The sequence below is a fragment of the Equus quagga genome, chromosome 5 (genome assembly GCF_021613505.1).
Source record: "Equus quagga isolate Etosha38 chromosome 5, UCLA_HA_Equagga_1.0, whole genome shotgun sequence".
NCBI lineage: Eukaryota > Metazoa > Chordata > Mammalia > Perissodactyla > Equidae > Equus > Equus quagga.
Window position 1 is genome coordinate 60835412 of NC_060271.1, and position 21952 is coordinate 60857363.

At 54.7% G+C, this 21952-nt stretch overlaps 1 protein-coding gene across 1 annotated transcript; it reads left to right on the forward strand.

Moving 5' to 3' along the window:
• The first annotated feature begins 1877 nt into the window (after nucleotides 1-1877).
• LOC124239549 (myelin and lymphocyte protein-like) lies at nucleotides 1878-21119 on the forward strand. The gene is made up of 4 exons (XM_046661700.1): nucleotides 1878-2054; nucleotides 14953-15120; nucleotides 16283-16408; nucleotides 20587-21119. Exons 1-4 carry the CDS (start codon nucleotides 1962-1964, stop codon nucleotides 20683-20685), a joined length of 486 nt encoding a protein of 161 aa, XP_046517656.1. The 5' UTR covers nucleotides 1878-1961; the 3' UTR covers nucleotides 20686-21119.
• Nucleotides 21120-21952: the final 833 nt, after the last annotated feature.

The window sequence follows — 21952 nt, forward strand, 5'->3', positions numbered from 1 at the left end:
CAACAAGGCTGGGTCCATCCTGGCAGAGGATGGGTACTTACTGAGCACCGTGCATGGGCTGGGGTCTTGGTTGGGCACTGAGGACATGATACGGCAGGAAGGAGACAGGCAGATGGGGACAGGGTGGGGGCTGCCCTGCAGAGGGCAGAGTGTGGTCAGGAAGAGGACCATCAAGCAAAGATGGCAGGTGAGATGAGGGTCACAGAGAAAGGGCCCTTCCTAAATCCTTTGTGGCTCTTGAGCCTCATCAAAGGAGGCTGGAGCCCATCAGCCTCACTGGGTTGCACCAGGGAGCTGTGTCTTCTCCCCAAAGTCACAAGCCCAAGGCTGAGGAATTTAGCAGCAAAGGTTTGAAATAGCCAGCAGAAAACTCAACCAAAAAACAAACAAAAAACTTCAAGGCCTGCAAAGAGGTTATTAAGAGTTGGGAAGACCTTTGTGTGTTTAATTAGTGAGCACTGACAGAGAAATTGCCAAACGGCTTTGGATGGATTTGCTTGAGGGCAGCTTGTGGCTTGTCCCCACCAGTCTCCTTGAGAGGAAGATGTCCTCCCAGGGCCAGCAGGCTCTGCTGTCATGGTGTATGATGCCCTCAGAGGATGAGGAGCTGTGGGGAGGGCCCCTGACAATCTCACAGCCCTTTGTGCCCGGGAAGTCTCATCCAGGCATCAGGTCCTGCCCTGGGGAGCTGGTGGGGCCAATGAGCCCTGGCACAATGGCACCCTGGGTCTCCAGCCACCACACCTGCAGCCCTGAAGAGGCTCACAGAGGCGCAGTGGGATTTTCTGGTTTTAAATTCCTGGTCCCTCTCCGTAAGTGGTCAGAATGGACAGTTGATGGGCATGGGTTTTGGGGGTTTTTTTGGAAAACGTGTCCAGGGATTTACTTCTTTCCACAAGGACTGGGAAGGAAAGAGCTGTGTAGAGGGAAGGGGTGAAGGTCCCACAGGGGAGAGGGGGCTGTGCCTGCTGGGGCTGTGGGTGCAGCCTCAGAAGTGCTGGGGAGTCTGAGCTGGGGCTGCCCTGGACTGCGGGCAGATTTTCAGCTTTAGGACTGTAGGAGAAAAACTAAAATAAACAGGCAAACTCCTGGAGTCTGATACTTGTTTAAAAAATAAAGTAAAAAAATAATAAAGAAATTGTGGTCCAGAAGAAAAAACAGCAGCAGAGGGTAGTGCAAGGACTTGGGGAGGAAGAGTCCTCCCACCACAGGGGCGCAGGGCCGCCCCCTCAGAGAGAAGGGCACGGATCTGCTCGAGGCGGCCCTTCCTGTCCCTTGGATTCAATGCAGATCGGCCCCAGCGCCGCCTCCACCGCCCTCCTCCGGGGCTGGCAGGGCTGAGAGCAGCCTCCTCCCCTCAGACGGACAGACTGAAGCTCCAGCACCGAGTGAAGCCAACCGCGGTTGCAGGGCTCCCAAGGCGCAAGCAGAAGGGGTGGGTGTCCAGAGCTCGTCTTAACACTACTCCTGGAGACCCCAAGCTGCATCTGGACCAAATGGAAAGATGAAGGAGATCCAACTTTGGAGCAGTTAAAGCAATGGTGTCCCGAGGGGTGCCACGTTGGGGAGTTTGGGGAGTCTAGTTATTGATAGTTATCATTCTCAAGAGAGAGTGATCACCTGCGAAGAGGGCAAAGCCTGCGAAGTGGAGATGGCACCCGGAGGGGGGATGCAAGAGTGAGGCCTTGGCCCTCAGCTCTGCAAGCCCGCTGTGAGCCCTCGGGTGGTTCAGGGCGGAGCCTGAGGGACTGTGGCCAGATCCCTTGGGGCGCGCAGGGCTAGGTTGGACGGGGCGGGGCGGGGCGGGCGGCGGTCCGGACTCCTCCCTCCCGGGTCCTAGGCGCCTTTGTTCTCAACCCGCCTGCGAGGGCGCCGGGGCCACTGGGCTCCGAGACCAAGGGAGCGGTCAGCGCGGAGCCTGAGCCGCGCGTCCTGTCCTGAGTCCACGCCAGCATGCCGCAATGGCCCCCACAGAGGAGTCGGATGACAACCTCATGCGCATCTACATCGAAATCTCCGCTGCCTTCCCCGACTTGCTCTTCATCTTCGAGTCTGTGAGTGGCTGGCAGGCCCTAGCCGGCGAGGGGGCAGCATGGGCTGTGCCGCGCGCCATCGCAGGGGCTCCGCACAGCGTCCAGACCACACCCACAAGTTGCGCGGGTTAGGGGGATCATCGGGTTATCATGGGGTTAGGGGGTCACCGGGTTAGGGGGGCCCAGGGTGAGGAAAGCCTCCTCCACCCCAGTCGTTTGGCCCTTTCTAGACCAACGACAATGGGGGAAACAGTCTCCAGGACTTCGGTGGAAAAACCAGATTCGCAAATAGGTCAGACGTTGGGAGCAGGCCAGGGTCCTTCGCTGCGCGCTGGTTCCGCATCTGCGCTCCGACCCGCTTCCTATGGGCAGCGCAGACGAAGCCCTTATGCGAGAGCGACATCCTTGTAGAGGTGCCCAGTTTTGTCCAGGGTTAGGATTTGGCTTACAAAAATCAGCAAAAGAAACTGGAGCGTCACCAACCGACGTTTGGAGATTGGGTTGGTGTCGTAGGAGGAGCTGAATCTGGATGATTCTCTTCTGGCCTTTGGAAGTATCTGGAGAGAGAACGTATTTGTGACACCTTTGACCTGGAAATAATAAAACAGGCCACCATTTGCTCTGACACAGTCATTCTGTCCTGTGTGTGGAGTCGGGTGAGTGGTGAGGGGAGAGGGCTGGCGAGATAGGTCCCTGCCTTGGTTGACCTTGAGCAGTAGGAAGGCCTCCCTACCTGTGTTAGTCCCTCCTGAGGCTGGAGCCCCACAGCAGTGCAGGTGGCTGTGGGAAAGCGCTTCCTACCCTGGGCTCCTGGTAAAGTGCTCACTGTGTCACCAGGCTTCAGACAGCCTCCAGCTTAAACTCCCCAGGGGCCACAGGCCCTTACCTGGGAGGGGCTGCTCTGTGTATTCTGTGGGTGCCCAGCCATGCAGCCACGGAAACTCTGTTCCTGGCACCCCCGCAGCAGAAGAGTTGGTTGGAAAAGAGTTTGCCCAAACCTGACTGTTTAAAAACAGGACCCCATCTTCTTCTTGTCTCTTTGGAGGCGGGAGGGTGTGACCAGCACAGGGAGCAGGTTCTGTCATCCATGGAGGGTTTGTGGAAAGGGCTAAGGGGACCGAGGTCAGCTGTTGGCCCTGTATCACTGCATTTGTGAGGGTTGAGTTGAGCTCACACCTGTGTGTATCCAGAGTGACATCAAGTCTTGGGGCCGCCCAGGGTCAAGGAAGTGACATCTGGAAGAAACCCTGGACACCACTGTGCCCAACCCCACCATTTATAGATAGGGACACCGAGGCCCAGAGTGGGGAGGGGCTTATACCCACTGGAACATCCTTTCCCCAAGTGGCTCCTCTGGATGTGTCTATTCAGCGCTTGGCCTGTGTTTCCCCGAAGCTGAACTTCTGAAGATGAGCGCACAGCGCCCAGGACCCGGGATGAGTGGTGGTGGTTCCTTCAGAGGCCACTGTGTTTACAAAGGCAGATTCATGACCAAAAGAGATGGTGGCTGATGGTGAGGTGTGATGGGCAGAGGGATTTTTTTTTTTTTTTTAAGATTTTATTTTTTCCTTTTTCTCCCCAAAGCCCCCTGGTACATAGTTGTATATTCTTCGTTGTGGGTTCTTCTAGTTGTGGCATGTGGGACGCTGCCTCAGCGTGGTCTGATGAGCAGTGCCATGTCCGCGCCCAGGATTCGAACTAACGAAACACTGGGCCGCCTGCAGCGGAGCGCGCGAACTTAACCACTCGGCCACGGGGCCAGCCCCTGGGCAGAGGGATTTTTAAGCAACAAAAGGTCCTCCTAGTGTCTCTTCAGGTGTCCTAATGAGGGGCTTCCTCTGCCTTTGCAGCTGTTTGGGGAGCACTGTGACAAGAATCATGAGAAGGTGTTAGCTGGGCTTCATGCAGAAGACTCTGGCACACCTCCTTCTCTTGCCTTCACAAGAGCTGGCTCAGGCGGCAGCAGGAGATGGCGGGTGGGGGGGGACCTGGCTTCACAGAAGGCACAGCCCAGTGCCCACTGCCTCCTCTCGGTGTCCCAGCCAGGGAAGGAGTGCCCCTTGGGGTAGAAACAGCCCAGCCAGGCAGGGCCATCAGTGGGGGAGGTGACAGGAGGATTCCCCTTTACCAAGTGAAAGGAGAGAGCAGGGGGTAGGAAATCTCAGAGCCCTGGGTTAGTGGAAACTTTCTCCTCCAGGGCGGTTTTGTGACCTGCGATAGTAGTGGCTTCTAGAGGAAATAATTCTCCCTTGCCCAGACCTCTTCCTGCTCAGCTGTCTTGGAAGTTGTTTTACTCCTCCCCCTCAGCTCTTGTTCCCCCAATGCCAACACCTCCCCCTGCTTCCTGAGAGATGCTCTATGACTCATTTAACACCTTGGAATCTCTTTCCTCCTCTCTAGATTGGGGGTGGCTCCCAGGGAGCAGGGAGAACAGGAAGAAGGCAGACACCAGTCCTTTAAGTTTCCTCTGCACACTTTGTACATACGAAGCTGCATGTGCTTGGTGTGTGAAAGAGCAGAGAATGAAAGGGCCTGAGGAGGCGCTGGCCGCCCTGGGAGAGTTTTTAAATTATGGACAATTACAAGGCAACAACAAAAAGATAAACAAGCCAGTTAGAAAATGGGCAAAGGACTTGAATAGACATTTCTCCAAAGAAGATATATGGATCCCAGTGAGCAAATGAAAAGATGCTCAACATTATTAGTCATTAGGAAAATGAAATCACAACCACAGTGAGGTATCATTTCACATGAAATTAGGATGACTGTTGCCAAAAAACTGGAAAATAGCAAGTGTGAGCCAGGATGTGGAGGAATTAGAGCCCTCACTCATTGCTGGTGGGAATGTGAAATGGTTCATCTGCTGTTGAAATCAGTTTGGTGGCTCCTCAAAACAATCTCATGTGACCCAGCAATTCCATGCCTAGGTTTATAACCAGAAGAATTGAAAGCAGGGACCTGAATAGGCACATGGACATGCGTGTTCATAGCAGCTCTATTCACAGTAACCAGCAGGTGGAAACAGCCGAAATGTCCCGTCAATGGATGAAAGGACAAACTGTGACATATTCACACAGTGGAATATTATGCAGCCCTAGAAAGGGAGGAAGCACTGAGACATCCCACACAGTTGGAAACACTGAGCTGAGTCAAAGAAGCCAGTCACGAGGGTCACATATTGTGTGATTATCTTCATATAAAATACCCAGAATGGGCAAATCCATAGACAGAGCACAAACTGGTGGTTTGCCAGGGGCTGGGAGGAGGGGATTGGGGAGCAACTGCGTAATGGGTGCGAGGTTTCCTTTTGGGGGATGGAAATGTTTGGGATTAGATAGAGGTGGCGGCTGCACAGCATTGTGAGTGTATTCAATTCCATTGAACTGGGCAGTTTAAAATGGTTAGTTTGATGTTATGCGAACTTCCCTTCAATTTTTAAGAAAACAAAAATTAAGAAACATTTCAAATATTACAGAAAAGTATATATAATACTTTAATAGACACTCACATTATTATCACTCAGCTTTGTCAAATCTTAATATTTTGCCTTATTGACTTTCAGTATGAAGGAAATAAGCTTTTCAGGAGGCTTCTAAGCCCCTGGATGTGCCGCTGTCTTACTCCCCTCCCTCCATCCTCAGGAGCCCTGGGCTGGACGCGGTGGTCCTGACGTCCAGGAGGGTCAGCCCTTCCCTGCGCCTTGACTGCCTGTGAGCTCCACGGGGCGCTGTTTGCTGTGTTTTCACACTTCATGGAAGTAGTGTCGTCCTGTCATGTCCTTCTGCAGTGTGCTTTCCATGCAACGGTGTTGAGGTTTATACACGTTGATGCTGTTTGTCCATTCTTCTGTCGATGGTCAATTTGCCTATTTCCAATTGTGACTTTTTGCTGTTGCAGACAGCATTGCCAAAGAACATTCTTGTATTGGCCTCTGTGGTTACATGTTGGGAATTTCTTGGGGGACACACAGAGGATTGGACTCGCTGGGTCACAGGGAACCCACATCTTCATCTTCCCAGAGTTACCACATTGCTGTCCAAAAGGGTTATTCCAATTCACACAGCCCGGGAGTGGAGTCACTGGGAAGCTTATGAAGCTTAATTAGGCTCAGAACCGCCACTTGCTCAGGCCCCTTCCAAGACTCAGACTCATTTTTTTTATTCTTTTATAAAGAAGGTCCCAAATTTTATAAGCTTCAGGCTAACCCTGGACCTTCCCGACTCCCACCAGCAGCAGATGAAAGTCCCCGTTGTTCCTCATCCTGGCCACACTTGGTAGCATCGGACTTTGTAATTTTCTGCTAATCTAATGGGTGTGAAATGCTTGATTAGTTTTAAATCTGTCATCCAGCGAGTTGATTACTCAGAGTTCCTATTTCCATGCCTGAGCTCCCAATAGCTTGGGAGGAGCAGATGTGAAACCCTTGGCCTCCAGGACCAACAGGGTGGGGCTCCCGTTCTCTCCCAAGGCAGGGACACTGCCCACCAGAGCAGGAAGGGCGATGGCTCAGGGTGGGGCCTGGCAACCTTACCCTGCCCAGCACCCCAGCCCAGAGCCCCTGCCCTCTGAAAGCTCAGGGTCCTCACGGGAGGTGGAAGGCAGCCCAGCCAGGCCTGTGACCCTGGCTCTCTGAGCCCCTGGAGCCCACAGGCCACGCTGCTGTTGCAGGCGGTGGGTCCCAGTGCACCCCACACAGGCCTGGTGGAATGTCCAGGGTCTCCCCTCCCCAACAGCTGCACCCAGGGCTCTGCTTCTGGCCTGTTCCCCTGTCCCCACCCAAGGGGGACATTCCTTTTGGAACCACAGTCTCTGTTTCTTCCTCCTCCTCCTCCCTTCTAAGCCAGGGGCATCCTGACCCTGGGCCCCCATTCACAGCACAGGATGTTAACCTAGGACGCTGTTTGTCTCAGCTCTGCCCAGGCCCCAAGAGGAAACTTCTCTCACAAAGTGCCAGGAGGTACCCCCTGCCCCCCACTTTCAGAATCTGGGAAGGAAATGCCTGGGAGGGGGCAGTGAAGTCACTAACCCAGCTCCCTCCCCCCAGCCCCTGAAAGAATGGCTGGAATGGAGAGAACTTTTCTTTGGACAGAGCCTGCTGGAGTGCCACACCCTTTCCAGGGCGGGCGCCCCCTCCTTGCATGCCCCTCAGGAGCTTGAGGACTCAGACGATTAGGGTCACCTGGTGGGAGGCAGCACTTGTAGGGTGCACTTTTTGGGGTGGGGTGGAGTGGGGGAGCCACCTGGAGCTGGTTTGCGGTTTCCATTCTTATAGTGAAGTGGACACAGTAGTTACTAACATGAGCCTGTTTCTGTGACCCAAAGTAACCAGGGACTTTCTGTCATTTGAGAGTGACCGAACAGGTCCTGGGACCTGCCCTACATTTTCACCTGTCTGGGATTCTCAGACCCCAGAACCAGGATGGGGCACTGGGGTGGCGGGCAGGGTGACAGAGCAGCTTTCTGGTGGGTGGCCCACATTCCGGCTCCACGGAGAAGGCCCCATGAGGACTCCTGGGATGAGAGACGTAGAAGCAGAAACCTGACTTTCCAGAGCTGGGAGGAAACTCAGGCTCCGAGAGGGGCGGCAGCTGCCCAGGTGCCCTGGTCTCCAGGGTGGGACTTCTTGCAGTGACAGCAGGTCACGTCCAGGTTTCTGCATTCACCCAGACACCAGGGATGAACTGCCCACAGCAGGAGGGATCATGAATAGGGGACCCTGCCCACCTGGGAGCCCTGGGCAAGGCCTGTCCCCTGCTCTCCCCCCAGGGAGTGAAGGGACAGCTCAGAGTCACTGGGGAGCTCACATGGCCCTGGGCCTGCTTGTCAAATACACACCCTGGGGGTTCTGAGTCACTAGGTCCAGAGTGGGTCCAGGAAGCTGCTTTTGATAGTCACTGACCAGCCCCCATGGATCCGGCGAGGTTTGGAGTGGATATCGGTAGGCCAGCCCACCGCCTCGACATTGTTATGGGGGAGAGGACAGTGGGGACAGTTCTCAGCGAGAGGCTGGGGCAGGGCCGGGGTTCAGGGCAGGCACCCTCTCTGTGCTGCCCCAGCCAGGGACCCTCCTACAGTCCCCAGAGGGTGGGGGTGGCCCTGCTGGCCAGTGCAGACAGTGGCTGAGGCTGGCCTTCCCTGGCTGTGCCCACTGACCCCTGGCCCTGTGTCATCTTCCTGTGCTGTGAGCCCCTCTCTGTGGCTGTTTAGAAGGGGTGAGGACACTGCCCGGGTTTTCTCCTTCCTCCTCTTTAAGGGGGGGAATTACAGGCAGAGGTCTCTCAGGGGTTTGTTCTGGGAGTTGAGAAGTGACTTTTCCGATTTTTCCAGAACCAGAGGCCTGCTTTGATCAGCAGTCAGTGAGTCTGAGCTGTTCTCTGGAAACCGCTAAGTGTGATGGTGGGCTCAGCTCTGGGAGGGTCATGTGTGTGTCATCACAACCAAGCTCCAATGAGGAAGATTGCTCTTAACCTTTCCGTAAGTCACTCCTTGACCTGACCTGATGCAGGTCGGGTAATCTCTCTGTTTGGGGCTCCCTCCTGGCCTCTCAAATCTTAGTCCCTGGAAATAGTGTTTGGGACAAAAGGCCACCAAGGGCAGGCCCTATGAGATACCCCAGCAGGTGTCCTCCTCGGGTCCTGATGGATGAGGACAGTGGGTGGGGCCCCTGGTCCCTGGAGCACTGCTGCCATGGGGAAGTGTGGCCGACTCCTCACAGGTTGCAGACTGTCCTGGGAGCAGGAGCAGCTCCCTGGATTCTCTGTGTCCTGGGCCCTGACTTGCCCTCTGCATTCTGGTGGAAGGTTTGGTTCCTGGTTGGCTCCTGCTGGGCCCCAGGGGGATGGAGTGGCCCTGATTCTCTGCTCCAGGCTCTCTAGCACTCCCAGCACATCAATAGCTGCTGTTCTGCCCACACTGGGGCACAACTACCCCTGTGGTGAATCATTTTGTGGCACCAAGGCCCTCGGGCCTGAGAAAATATGCAGGAACGAGAAGAAAAGCCTTGTCACCCGCCATCACACCTTGATCTGCACAGGCAGTGGGAAGAGGAAGGCCCAGGGCCACCCAGCCCCTCTCAGCTGACCTGCAATTGCACCCCAGCCCCCCTCCTGTTAGAAGGCAGTTGGGCTGGAGGGGAGGGGGCAGGAAGAGGAGGAGGAGGGGGAGGACCCTAAGACTCCTGGATCCATCTTTGAAGGAGGCCCTTAGAGAGCCCAGGGCACAGGCTTTGGGGGGCACACTCCAGGAAAAGAGCAAAGGAGGAAGGACAGGAGATGAAAGCCATATCTCGACCCTGGTAATGGGCGTGGGGGTGGGGTGACAAAGGTCGTGTTGATGGACCCGGGGATGAGGACCGCAGGCCTGTGTCTGCCGAAGAGGGAGTGATGTCCTTCAGGGTTCGGGTCTTTTGCTTGTTTTTGGTCTTAATCACACACCTTGGTGTTCTTTCCTCTGAAGGGACAGAGCCTGTTAGCCAGTGGAGGGTGGGGGAGGGGAGGCTGCCTCCCATCACCACCTCCTTTGGGTTCTCGTCTCCTCTAGACCCAGGGCGCCTGGGAGCAGGACGAAGGCTACTGGGCAGTCTCCTCTCCTGCCGTGTTACTGTTCTCATGGCCATTTCCAGGGCCGGCCCTACACAGGGGAGATTTCATGGTGAACTGCCTGTGGGTGGCCTTGGGTGACTGCCACATACAGGAACGTCCTGACCTGGCTCCACAGCCAGCCTGTCAGAGCTGGCCCTCAGCAGCTGTGGGAGTGTTAGTGGGCCTCTGTGCCTCAGTTTCTGCATCAATGAAGTGAGGATAAATAAAATATAAATTAAAAAGATAAATAAAAGAAGAGAAACCCTTCCCGGGCAGGGTGTGAGAGTCAGGTAGAGAGTGAGATTAGGGGGTGGGTGGGGCTGTGGAGGGCACACATGACTTGTCCCTGGGGTCCCCAAGTACTGCACAGACACCACCCTCTGTAGGGCTTTCCAGTGGCTCCTTTGCTCGGAGCTGCCCCTGGCCCAGCTGATGGGGTGGCCAAAGGGAAGAGGGGACCGTGGCAGTCCTGTCCTGCCTTCTGCCTTGGGGGTGGGGACTTCTGAGCCTCTCACAGCACTGCCCTGCCAGCCTGGTGCCAGGCCTGGTCAGGGGAAAGCTCTGAATTCTGAGAGCCAAGCAAATTGCTGCATCTGCCTGAAGGTGAAGAAACCAGTTCCCAGTGGGCCTGGGATCAAACGTTTAATCTAATTTGTCATCGGTGTCAGTGTATCACCATCTGGGAGGGCACTAGTTCAGGGAGGAGACATTCTCTGGCACAAAATGGTGCCCCACCTCCCCAGCCTCCATCCCGCCCTGCGGCTGGTTGGTGATAAGTCAGGGACGGTTGGACTGAGGGCCCTGGCGGGAAGAAACCACCCAGCTTTTACATCTTAGGACTCTTTCCAGAACCAGCCCCACAGTCCTCGCTGGTCTCCATTTGTGATGCTCCTTTGGTGCAGATGGCATGGTGGGGCTAAGTTCTCTGTCCTGCAGTTCTGGCATACCCAACACCTACACCGGGAAGCCCACCTTGCAGGCACCCCTTTCCTGTCCTGCAGGCCCTTCCTTATGGTCTGTCTCCCACCTGGACCCTGAGTCTGCCCATGTCCTGGCCCAGACTATGGCTTCTGAGACATTTGTTCTCAGCATACACTGGTGTGAAAGGGGCTAGGGTTTTGTCTCCCGTGTGGCTGTTTATGAATCACAACAGAGTCCTTGACCCCAAGGACAGAAAGAGGGTGGGGCTGACAGTCACCACGAATTCCCCAGGGAGCCCCCGGGACCCATCAGCACTGGAGCTCTCACAGCAGCCGTGTCTGTGTCCAGGGCGCTGCTCACAGACGTCCAGCTGGAAGAGACTCTGTTCTCAGCCTCGTCTCTTTTCCTTGCTCCACCCGTGCTCTCTCAGGGGTGTTCTGCACCCACCTCAGCTCCTCCCAGATGGTCTCCTGTGCAGGTCGCCCTGCATTTGTCCCCTGGGCACCTGCTGGGCAGGGCTGTGAGGGGTACAGGGCAGGCCCACTGCCCATCTCCTGGGAGCAAAACCCCAGAGTTTAATGATTTCCTCTGTGTAAAGACATTGCCTCACCTAGAATATGTTTCTGGGACAGGGGCCGACGCCATGGCCGAGTGGTTAAGTTCGCACGCTCTGCTTCAGCGGCCCACGGTGTTGCCGGTTTGAATCCTGGGCGCAAATATGGCACCACTTGTCAAGCCATGCAGAGGCTTCATCCCACATGCCACAACTAGAAGGACCCGCAACTAAAAATACACAGCTATGTACCATGGGGCTTTGGGAGAAAAAGGAAAAATGAAATCTTAAAAAAAAAAAAAGAATATGTTTCTGGGACAGACGGGGCCTGGTGGCATGTTTCCTATGAGAACGTCCCTGGGCACCAGAGGCTCCTCAGCTCTTCCCAGTTGGAGGCTCCAGAGAGCTGAGCCACATTCACTCAGTGTCCCCACATGGTGGGTCAGAATGGCCGGTGGGCTGTGCTGTGATGGTGGAGACATTTCGTAAAAGTCCCCTCGAGAGAGAATGTCTCACCTTGAAAGACATTATGCCAAATGAGAGAAGCTCGTCACAAAAGTCCACCTCTTATTATTGTTCAACTCATGAAAGTTCAGAACAGGGGAATCCATAGAGACAGGAAGTGGATCATTGGTCGCTTAGGGATGGGAGGGGTGGAGGGAGCTGTAGTGAAAGGGCACAGGGTTTCTTTGAGGCAATGAAAATGTGCTAAACCTGGGTCTGGAGATGATGGGTGCACATGTCTGTGAATATCCTAAATCCTGAGTTGTCACTTTAAATGGGTGAGCTGTGTAGTGTGTGAGTTCTCTCTCATTAAAGCTGTCTAAAGAGAGAGAGAACGTCTCCCTGCCATCTTACTATGAAACTCAGTGCTACAGAGAAAGCACATAAAGAAAAAGTCAGCATGATTTTTAAAGGCCCTTTGCAAGGTGGTGCACCCAGAGGCAGGACAGGGTCCTGAGGTCCCAGGGGGCAGGGCTGGGATGGAGCACAGGGTGGGCTTTGCCCCTGTGGACGGAATTCTTACCATAGATCCCAGGGATCTGCATAAGGGTGTGAGTGTGTGTGTGTGTGACAAGGAGCATTCCTAGGGAGCTGGAACACAGTCTTCCTCACACTGGTGGAAGCGCACACCCAAAGCAGGTGGAGAGTCGGGGTAACCTCCAAGCTTCCCTGTGCACTGGGGGCCGGAGCTCAGCCCAGACCTGTGGCCCCGTCTCGCTGGCGCTCACTCAGGACTCTGTGACGAGCACTCAGCGTGGGGACTGTGCTCTGACTTCCCCTCACTCTTCTTGCCTTTGATTCCTGACTGAGCCACATGGGGAGGAATCAAGCTGAACGAGGTGCAGGGCACTGAGCCTGAGACCAGGGTCTGAGAGCCGCCTTCTCAGATTGTGCCACTTCCGGGTACCCCGTGCCTTAATTTACCTCCTATGTATTTTACAATTAATTTTTCCAGGATAGCTATATCACTCCCTTAAGAATAAAAGCCATGTCCTTCTCTAGGTCACCTCTGCCTGCCCGTCCTCGGAGCTCTGGCTCTGGGGGAGCTCCAGACCCCTGGCTGCCCCCTGAGCCCTTCTCCTTGCCTTAGTCAGAAAAACTGAAGAGAGTGACGAAGAGAACCACTTCCCCAATGTGGCATTCAGTGTGTCTCAGTGCCCCGTCCATTCGCCACATACAAGCACCTCGGGCTCCCTGGGTCCCCCGTAGGATTCCATCACGGAGGGTTCTCCCCTCCACGTGCAGCGCCAGCTGCTCCTCTGGGATTTGGTCCATCAGCTTCTTGTTTGGGCACACCCATCTCCCAGGAGGCCCTGAAGGCCAGGGAACCAACTCGGACCCTGACACACGGCTGGACAGGTCTTCCCTGACCCAAGAGTCAGCCCTGAAGAAGGGGCAGTGCAGGGCTCCCTGAGAGCATGTGAGTGGGGACCTGACTTAGATTGGTCCTCTTTGGATGGTCACCGGTTGACCAGGCACAGGACGCCTAGGAGAAGTGTGTCCCAGGCCCTTGCCTCTGCCCATGGGATGGACATGCCCGATCCTCCCTCTTCTCCATGTCACACTCTCGTGCCTCCTAAATCCAAGTCCGTCTCAGCCATCGGCTCATGTCCCTGTGTCAGTGCCCGTGATGGGAAAGGCCAAGTGACCTGTTTGATCTTAAAGGCAAATGTGGATGAGATCGACACACACGTCTTATCTATGGCAGTCTGAGGGTTTGTGTTTAACTGATTTTGCTCCAATTACTGTATGTTGTAAAGTGTGTCCCACTCACTCTGTCACGTGCCCTCCTCCAGGTCATCTCAGGTTCATCAGTACAGGAAGTCTTCTGGGCAGAGATGCCCAGATCTGATTCATTAAGCCCAACTTGGTTTTGATCACTCCAGATGCTTCATTGTGCTGATCTTTCTACCAAATGTGGTTGTCTCCTGATGCTTCTCAGCGAAGAGGCTCGGAGAACCCCTGTGAGGACAGTGGTGTCTCTTACCCAGCAGGTGGGCAGCGGGACAGAGAGATGAGGTCACTTGAGTTCACACCACAGGGGCCGTAGGACTGGAAGCAGCCCGTCCTCAGCCCCCAGATGCTCAGGAGAATGTGCCAAGGGTCACAGCACCTTGGTGCCTCTGACTGCAAAGCCATCCCCCCAGTGTCCCAGCAGAGTCCTTATTCGAGTGGGGACGGTGGATGAGGCTGAGCTGATGTCATTGGGATGAAGAAGGACAAGGAGAAGGGAAGAGAAGCACAGAGAGTCCCAGCCTTGGGTGTTTTTGTCCACAGGGGGAGCGGGACTGTGGCATTGAGGGGTATTGTGACCCCCACGTCTGTCCTTATGCTCCTCTGACTGGGGCTCACTGACCCTGTGACCATCAACTGGGTTGTCTTCTGGGTACTGATGGGTGAGTGCTTCTCTCATGCCATCCTCGGCCACCCAAGGAGCCCTCTCTGACCTGGGTCCTCTCTCCAGCCTCGACGCCAGTACTCATAGCACTTGCTGGACTTGGGGATCTAAGGGGTCAATTATTTTTTTTAAAAATGGTAGTGACATATTATGGCTAATTTATTTTTCCAAGTAAAGACCAAAATAATCTTCTAGTCCCTACTGTTTCATAAAAGAAAGGATATTTTTATATCAAAAACACTAGGAAAGAGGGGCCGGCCCAGTGGCGCAGCGGTTAAGTGCACATGATCCGCTTCGGCGGCCCGGGGTTTGCCGGTTCGGATCCCGGGTGCGGACATGGCACTGCTTGGCAAGCCATGCTGTGGCAGGTGTCCCACATATAAAGTAGAGGAAGATGGGCACGGATGTGAGCTCAGGGCCAGTCTTCCTCAGCGAAAAAGAGGAGAATTGGCAGCAGTTAGCTCAAGGCTAATCTTCCTCCAAAAAAAAAAAAATACTAGGAAAGATATAATCTCAGAATTAGCCCTTCTAATGATCATACTGGATGGCGTAAGTCCTTTCTTGGGATGATGAATTACTTAACTTCTATGTGCCTCAGTTTCCCCATATGACCAATTACTCATAGGGTTGTGTGGGGATTAACTGAGATAATATTTGTAAACTGCTTAGGACAGTGCCTGCCACATAAATGTGATATAAATGATCTTTAAATAAAAAATTAAAATTGTATTTAAATGGTGAATAAGGGCAAACAAGCAGAGGATTGGGCAAGACTGAGACTGGAGATCACGCTAGAGCCTTGGGGCTGAAAGAGTCATCCTTGGTGAGGAAATGCCCCCTGCTACTCTCTGTCTCCTTCCTGTTCTTCTATCCCTCATGTCTCATGTTGACCTCTGGGTCTGGCCCTTCCTGGGCGTGGACTCTCCTGGCCCGATGCTCACCCTGCCCTCCTTCCCTCTGCAGGTCTTTGGGGGCCTCGTGTGGATCCTGATCGCCTCGTCCCTGGTGCCCCTCCCCCTGACCCAGGGCTGGGTGATGTTCGTGTCTGTGTTCTGCTTCATAGGCACCACTGTCCTGTTCTTCTCCTACCTAATTGGCAGCCACTACAAGGAGATTTCTTGGGTCATCCTGGTGAGTCTCAGCCCTGGATTTTTGAGGGGGGTGGATAGGACCCTCTCCCCTAGGAGGCTGGCTTTTCCAGTACTGGCTGAGGCTGCCCTGTAGACGTCTCCCACCCATGTTCCAAGGCTGAGCTGGCCGGGCCTTCAGCTCCGAGCTGTGCACAGCAGCCCGGGGCTCCCTGCAGCCAGGAGGTCAGGAGAAGGTGACGGCAGAGGTTGACTGTCACCGTCTGCTCTGCTTCCTCCTGCGTGACTGTCTTTTTCTTGATGTAACCAGCTGCCCAACCACCCCCTCCCATCCCGCCTGCACCTGCCAGGGGCCTGTTGGCACCTCCCATCATCCAGGAGTGCTGGTTTCCGTCTCCTGGGAGCAGGGTCCTGGGGGCTGGCCTTGGCTGCCTGGTGTGAGGCCATGCTTACTGCCCAGCTCCATGTCACAGCTTCTAAAGCTGGGTCACCAGAGAGGGACTTGGTGGGGGAGAGAGATGGCCTGTGGTCTCTGTTCTGCATAAATTCTTCCTTAAGGCCCATTGAAGAGGGTGATACTTACACATGGACCCCTACCCCTTACGTCCCCTGAAAGGGGAGGGGGGCCATTTGGCCAGGCCTCTCACTCTCAAAAGGTCTCTCACTTAGACTTGTGAAATCACCTCCCAATTACAGCTGCGCAAACTCCAGTCTAGTGCTTTTTTGCTTGTAAATACACCTGGAGCCCACTGCCCCTCCCCCCCCAAAAAAGAACAATGGAAATGGCCTGGGCCTCTCTCCCCTGCACTGGTCACCGAGGCCACATCCGAACCAGGACCGTGACCATGGATGACACTTCTCAGGTCCAGAACCAACTTCTGCCTACTCAGTCCCAAGCTGCCCCCCTCACTTGATCCCCCCTCAAGGGAGAGCAGAGTCCCTTCTCCACTGAAGTCCTCACTCTGCCCCCAAACCAGCGAGATGAAACTCAGCTGGACCAACGACCTCTGTGAGGAGGGGGTGGGAGATATGCTGATGGTGGATGGGGTGGGAGGAGTCAAGGGAAGTAGCAGAAGGTGACCAAGGGACCTGAACCATGCTAGGCAGGCACGGGTAGGGTGGACAGGCCTTGCTGGGACCGCAGCTGCCCCATGTTACCATGTCTGGACTGCTCATCTCTCTGACGGCCCTTTCTGACCCTGCAGGAGGCAGCCTACCACTGTATCGCTGCCGTATTTTACCTCAGCGCCGCCGTCCTGGAAGGTTTGGCCACCATTTCCATGCACAATAGCTTCACCCAGGAGCATTACCTTGAAAATGCCTTTGCTACGGTGAGTCGCCCAGTCAACCCGCCTGTGCTCACAGCTCCCACCGCCCACTGACAGGGTCTGAGCAGAAGGCTGCCCGAGCCCTCCCCTCTGTTTTTAGTTCACTGACTTTTGAATGAAATAGACCTTCCCCTCATTGTGAAGAAACAAAGTCATGGAGAAGGGAGGGGACGAGCCCAAGACTCCCTTCACCACCTGGTCAGGGCGGCGCTGCCCAGGCCTGGGCTGGCCAAGGTTCTAGTCCTGAGTGGGCTTTGCAGAGGGTGGGTGTGTGAGGATGTGCCTGCTGATGCCCGGCACCATCCGAGCTCTCCGTGAACCATCATATTGAACCCTCACAGCAGCCCTGGGGTGTGGGCGCTGTGTCATCCCCATTTCACAGATGGAGAGCCAGGGCACCACGAGCAGGATAACGTGCTCCAAGGTCACCGGGAATGGGTGGGGCTGGTGTCAGGCCAGGTGCCCTGTCAGCACCCTCAGCACCAGCTTGGAGCAGTGAGTCTGGCCCCTGGGTGTGCTGGCCCCCTGAGCGGTCTTCCATGGAAGCACAGTCAGGGGCGGGAGACTGAGGCCTGGGGTGAAAATCGAGTGGCCGGGGTCTCCCCAGGCCCTGGATCTGGGCTGGGCTGTGGGGAGGCCCTTCTGGGCCCAGCGAGTCCAGACCCCCAGCTGTGGGTGTTTGCTGTGCAATCAGGCCTCGGCTCCTCGTGACGGTGTCTCCTGCCCCACAGCTCTGAGCACCTGTGGGAGGAGGAGGGGCTGGAGGTCACGTCTCCTCCAGCTCCCCGTGCACGTCCCCTGTGCTCCCTGAGCCTCGGCCTGCTCCTCTGTGAAATGGGACGGCGATTCCTGTCCCTTCCCCTCGAGGACTGTGGATATTGAACAGCTTCCTGCCGAGGCCTCACAGGAGCCCTGGGGGAACAGGTCTTGAGCCTCATTCACCCCGTCAGCAGAACAAACGCGGGGGCAGACTGTGTGTGACTGGGGGCATGGTGTGTGCAGGTGTCTGAGCTCTAAAAGGAATGTTCTCCACTGCGGGCCAGAGCCACTGGTGGGGGAGGTCATGTGAGGTCATGACCTGGATTTTGTTTTTATGGAATGGGTCAGAATGATGGGAGTAGGAGAATGTATTGTTTCATAATATCTTTTCTAGAGCTGTGCATGGTGGGCCTTCACCCGTGTGCTGACTCACCATATCAGATGTATTTCTAGACAAGGGTATTGTTTAAAAAATTTTTTTGAAGTTTCAAAAATAGTACTTCTCTGATATCTAGAGGTCAGCCTATGACTTATGGCAATCCTGAGGTCACACATAATGACAGATCACAAGATGTCAGCTCCAGGTGCCAAAGCTGTGCCGTCCCCACATTTTGGAGAGGACACAGCAGAGGCTGAGAGAAATCCCACAGGGTGGACACTGTTGGGCTCTGGGGAAGATTCCTCAAAACCTTGTCTGCAGGTCCCTGTGGGCCCGTCCCCTCACCTGGGGAGGCCACATACTCCTCTTAAGCTCCCAGCCTACTCCCCAGGTCCATCAACATGGCCACCTCATGATCCCCACACCCCTCAAATGTCCCACAGTGTGGGAATGTCTCCCATATTGGCTCGTCTCCCAAGATGGCTGGTTTCTAAACAGTAGCACAGCCAGGCAGCCCCTAGGATGCTCTTCCTTCCCTTGGGAGGCTAGTCATCCACTTCCTCCTCCATCCTTCAAATGACTCTGTTTCATCTCCCCCTCATCTAGAGAGCCTTATACCTCCCCCATCCCAACCCCAGAAGCCTTCTCTCCAAACAGACATCAGCTAGGCATTTGCCAACAACTTCTGTAAAATTTTTTCAGACAACAGTAATGACGTGTAGATGGAACGTGGCTAGTGGGTCAGCACTTGACAGAACAACCCAGATGGGGTGGATTAATGCCCCTGCCCGCTGGACAGATCTCTAGCTGAGAACCACTGGGCTCTACCGTGTTCCGACTTCTCTTTTACTTTTTATCAAAATGCAACACACATCCAGAGAAGTGAGCAGGATGCAAGTGCACAGCTTGATGAATTTCCATAAAGTGAACCCTCTGTGTAACAAGCATCCAGATTAAGAAACAGAGCATCATAAACAGCTCCCAGAAACCCCCTTCCTGTCCTGCCGCCATCACTGTGCACCCACACCAAGGATGACCACGGGCCTGACTCCTAGCTGCCTAGCTCGATTTTTCCTGATTTTGAACTTCATGTGAGTGGAATTGCACAGTGTGTGTCTTTTCTCTCTGGCTTCTTTCTCTCCGCCTTAGGTTTGTGAGGCTCGTCCCACTGTTGGGTGGAGATGCAGACTGTTTCTTCTCGTTGCTGTAGAGTATTCCATTCATGACTATCCCAGCGTCTCTTTATCCAGTCCACAATTGATTGTGTCCCCCTTTCTGTTAGCTGAGTTGGAGAAACATGAGCACGCCCAGGCAGAGTCAGGAGTGCCAGAACCAGGAATCACGATGTTCTCAGCAGGCAGGGGCGCTGGGCTGAAACCATCAACGGGGAATACGAGCCCAGTTCAATGTGAAGTCCCACCTTTCTGTTCAGCATATCAGCTGTGTCTGTGCACAGGGGAAGGAGTCCTGGTCACTCAGGGTTCAACCCCAGACCCTGCCCAGCCATCACACGGCCTCCCATGGTCTCAGGGAGGCCTGTCCAGGCTGTGGGAGGCGTCTCAAGACCTTCTCCTCACACCCCTGGCCTTTGGGAGCATCTGACCTGCCTCTCGCCCTCTGTGACTCCTAACTGGGACCTGCCTCAGGAGCTGAGCTTCTCCCCCATTTGCTGAAAGCAGAGTGTCTGCACCGAAGGGATCCCTGGGGTTGGTGGGAGCCCACTGAGGGGAGCTGGAAATTTCTGCAGAAATCTGGAGGCTTCTGGATCCTAACAGTGGGGGGCAACAATGGCAGCCATTTAGGGAAAGGGGTTTCTGAAAACCTCAGGATGTCCCTTCATGTCCCTGCTGTCCATGTCCCCAGGGTGCCATTTCTTGCCCTCACTTGGAAAATAAGCTCTGTGTCCTGTTCCTGTGGGGACTTCTGAGGCTCCTCTGCCAAGGGTTCTCGCTGGGTCTGGAGATGCCCAGACAGTAACCTGCCCCCGCCCGACGGACTGAGGTGTTTTTGGGGGGCTGGTCACCCATGGTGACTGCTCCTTTCAGGCGGGCTGCCTCAGAGTTCCCGGATGAGCTCTCTCAGATGTATGATCAAATACTCAGCTGACTCATCACCTCTGGCCAACGAGGGTGAAGGGTTCGCCCTGTGTGGGGCGGGAGAGGGCGGGCCCGGTGACGGCTGGTGTCTGTGGGCATTTTCACGGGTCACGGACGCGTAGCCACCCTAAGTGTCGTGCCTGGTTGGAAACTCCCGACCCCATGCCCCAGGTCACAGATCCAGGAGCAGATATTGGACTCGGGGGCAGCGGGCCTTTAGGAGTAGATGGTGCCCAGTGAGCACAGCAGGTCAGGGGCTTGACAGGCCACAGGTGACCGTTTGCCACCTTTCCAGGGCCTTTGTTCCCATTGTCAAAACAGCTGACTGCATCTTCCCAGCAGCTTTCTCAGGAGCCCCTCCTGTGCAGAATCTCACAATCCCGCCTCCCTGTCCCTGTCCCTCAGTCCTGTGAGCCTGGCTCCTCGCCCATGTCTGTGAGATTATGATCCTAGAATAACATTCTGATGGGTCTGAGGATGTCCAGGCAGCACTGAGACCTTCACCAGAGCCAGCAAACCCTGTGTTCATGTTCTCCAACCGAGGCCGCTGGGCTCACAGCTGGTGGACCCGGCTCTTCCTGGTGTGGAGGAAGGAAGTTTCCCATAGAGAGCAGTTGGTACTCGCCTGTGAGTATCGTTTGAGGGGCCTCTGAGACCCCCATTTCCACTTGGTGGCACCAGCTTCATGGTGTGAGATGGCAAGTATTTGACCTTGCATGGCACGTCCAGTGGGTGGTTAGGTCACCTGGAGCTCTGTGCTGCAAGCATTCAGGGCCACATCTGGGCTCAGCCAGAAAGGATGTCTGCCTGAGTGATGGGAAGCAGTGGTCCACACACTTCATGTCTGTCATCCTGGGGGCTGTGGGAGCAGCCAGCCCAGTGCGGATGGCCCATGCCTTGCCCTCTCCCCATGCGCACCCGTTAATGGCCATTTATCTTGGTTCCAGGTGTTTTCATCCACAGCCACTCTGCTGTATGTGAACCACGCATGGTTTTCTTTAATCAGATGGAAGTTTTTTCGAAGGATAAGAAGAACTTTACCTTAAAAAAGAGACAGTGATAACTGATCAGTCCGCGTTTCAGCATAACATTTTAGCATGTAGAAATGCTCTCTATAATGGAGAAAGAAACCAAAAGAACAACTCTGTGTGTCTTGTGAGTGTTATGCTGACTCTCCCCTGTCCCTCCTGTCAGGGTTGGGACTTGCTGTGTTTAACCTCCAACTCCTGAGCCGTCTTTCAGGGTCATCTCCTATTTGTGAAAGGGTCAGTGGAGTAGAGTGTGGGGACTGTGATGTGAGAGACCACGAAACAAAGATCCCCTGCTGAGCCCTGGACTGGATCTTGCAAACTCTCTGCTGGAATTTTCCACAGGCTCTTTTTGAGCCCCCATCTGGTGGCGTGTTTCTAAGTCTTCATGGAGATTCTACCTGTCATAGGGATAAAACTCGCCTAACAAGTCTTTTTGCAGATGTCCACGGTGGAAGATGATAAACCTTTGAAATACTTTATAAAGTGCCTTTATGTTCAATACTTTCGTGGGGTGTTTTCTTGGTTTTGTTTTAATTCCCGAGTATCAGGACACCATCATTCCAGCTTTCTTTCTGAGGAATCCTTGGCTTAGACTGAATCTCTAGAGGCGGCATCAAGTGGCAGTTCAGATGACAGCTGTGTGTGCTCGGCCACTGCACTCAGAGAGCCCGGCGCTCGGTCTCCTACCCTCCCCAGCTACCAGGGGCCTCAGATGGCTTCACCTCTCTGGAAACTCACCAAGTACCAGCCTGGGGGTCCCCTTCTTTTTCACACAGGACAAAGGGGTCTGTGCTCAATTAGAAAGTCCTCAAGCCACAAGAAACCAGGTGCAGAAGTGTCCTGTCACTCTGTGAAGCTGATCAGAGATGTTCTGGGCAGTGGGCTGTGTGTTCTCTTCCAATTAGTGATGTAGATAATAAGCTATGTTTAGAATTTCCTTGGGCCACTCCATAGGGGAGGAAGGGGACCAGACTGCAGAGTGACAGGAATTGAGGCGACAAGTGCTGAGTGCCAGGTTTTGGGGATGAGATGCTTGGGTGGAAAGCAGAGGAGATAATAGGAAGGGGACACTCAGTGAGGAATCCTGAGAGTCAGCTCCTGGCATGAAGTGCTCCTTCATCCCTTCACTCGAAGAATCCATGATGTCCCAGAGCTGGGGCACTAGACCAGGAGCCTCAGAAACTGGTCAGCCCCCAGCCGTGGAGGCGGAAGGGCAGGGCTGGCTGACCTCTGGCTTGGGGCCACGAGGGCAAAGCTTCCAGCCTCAGGCGGAGGTTTGACT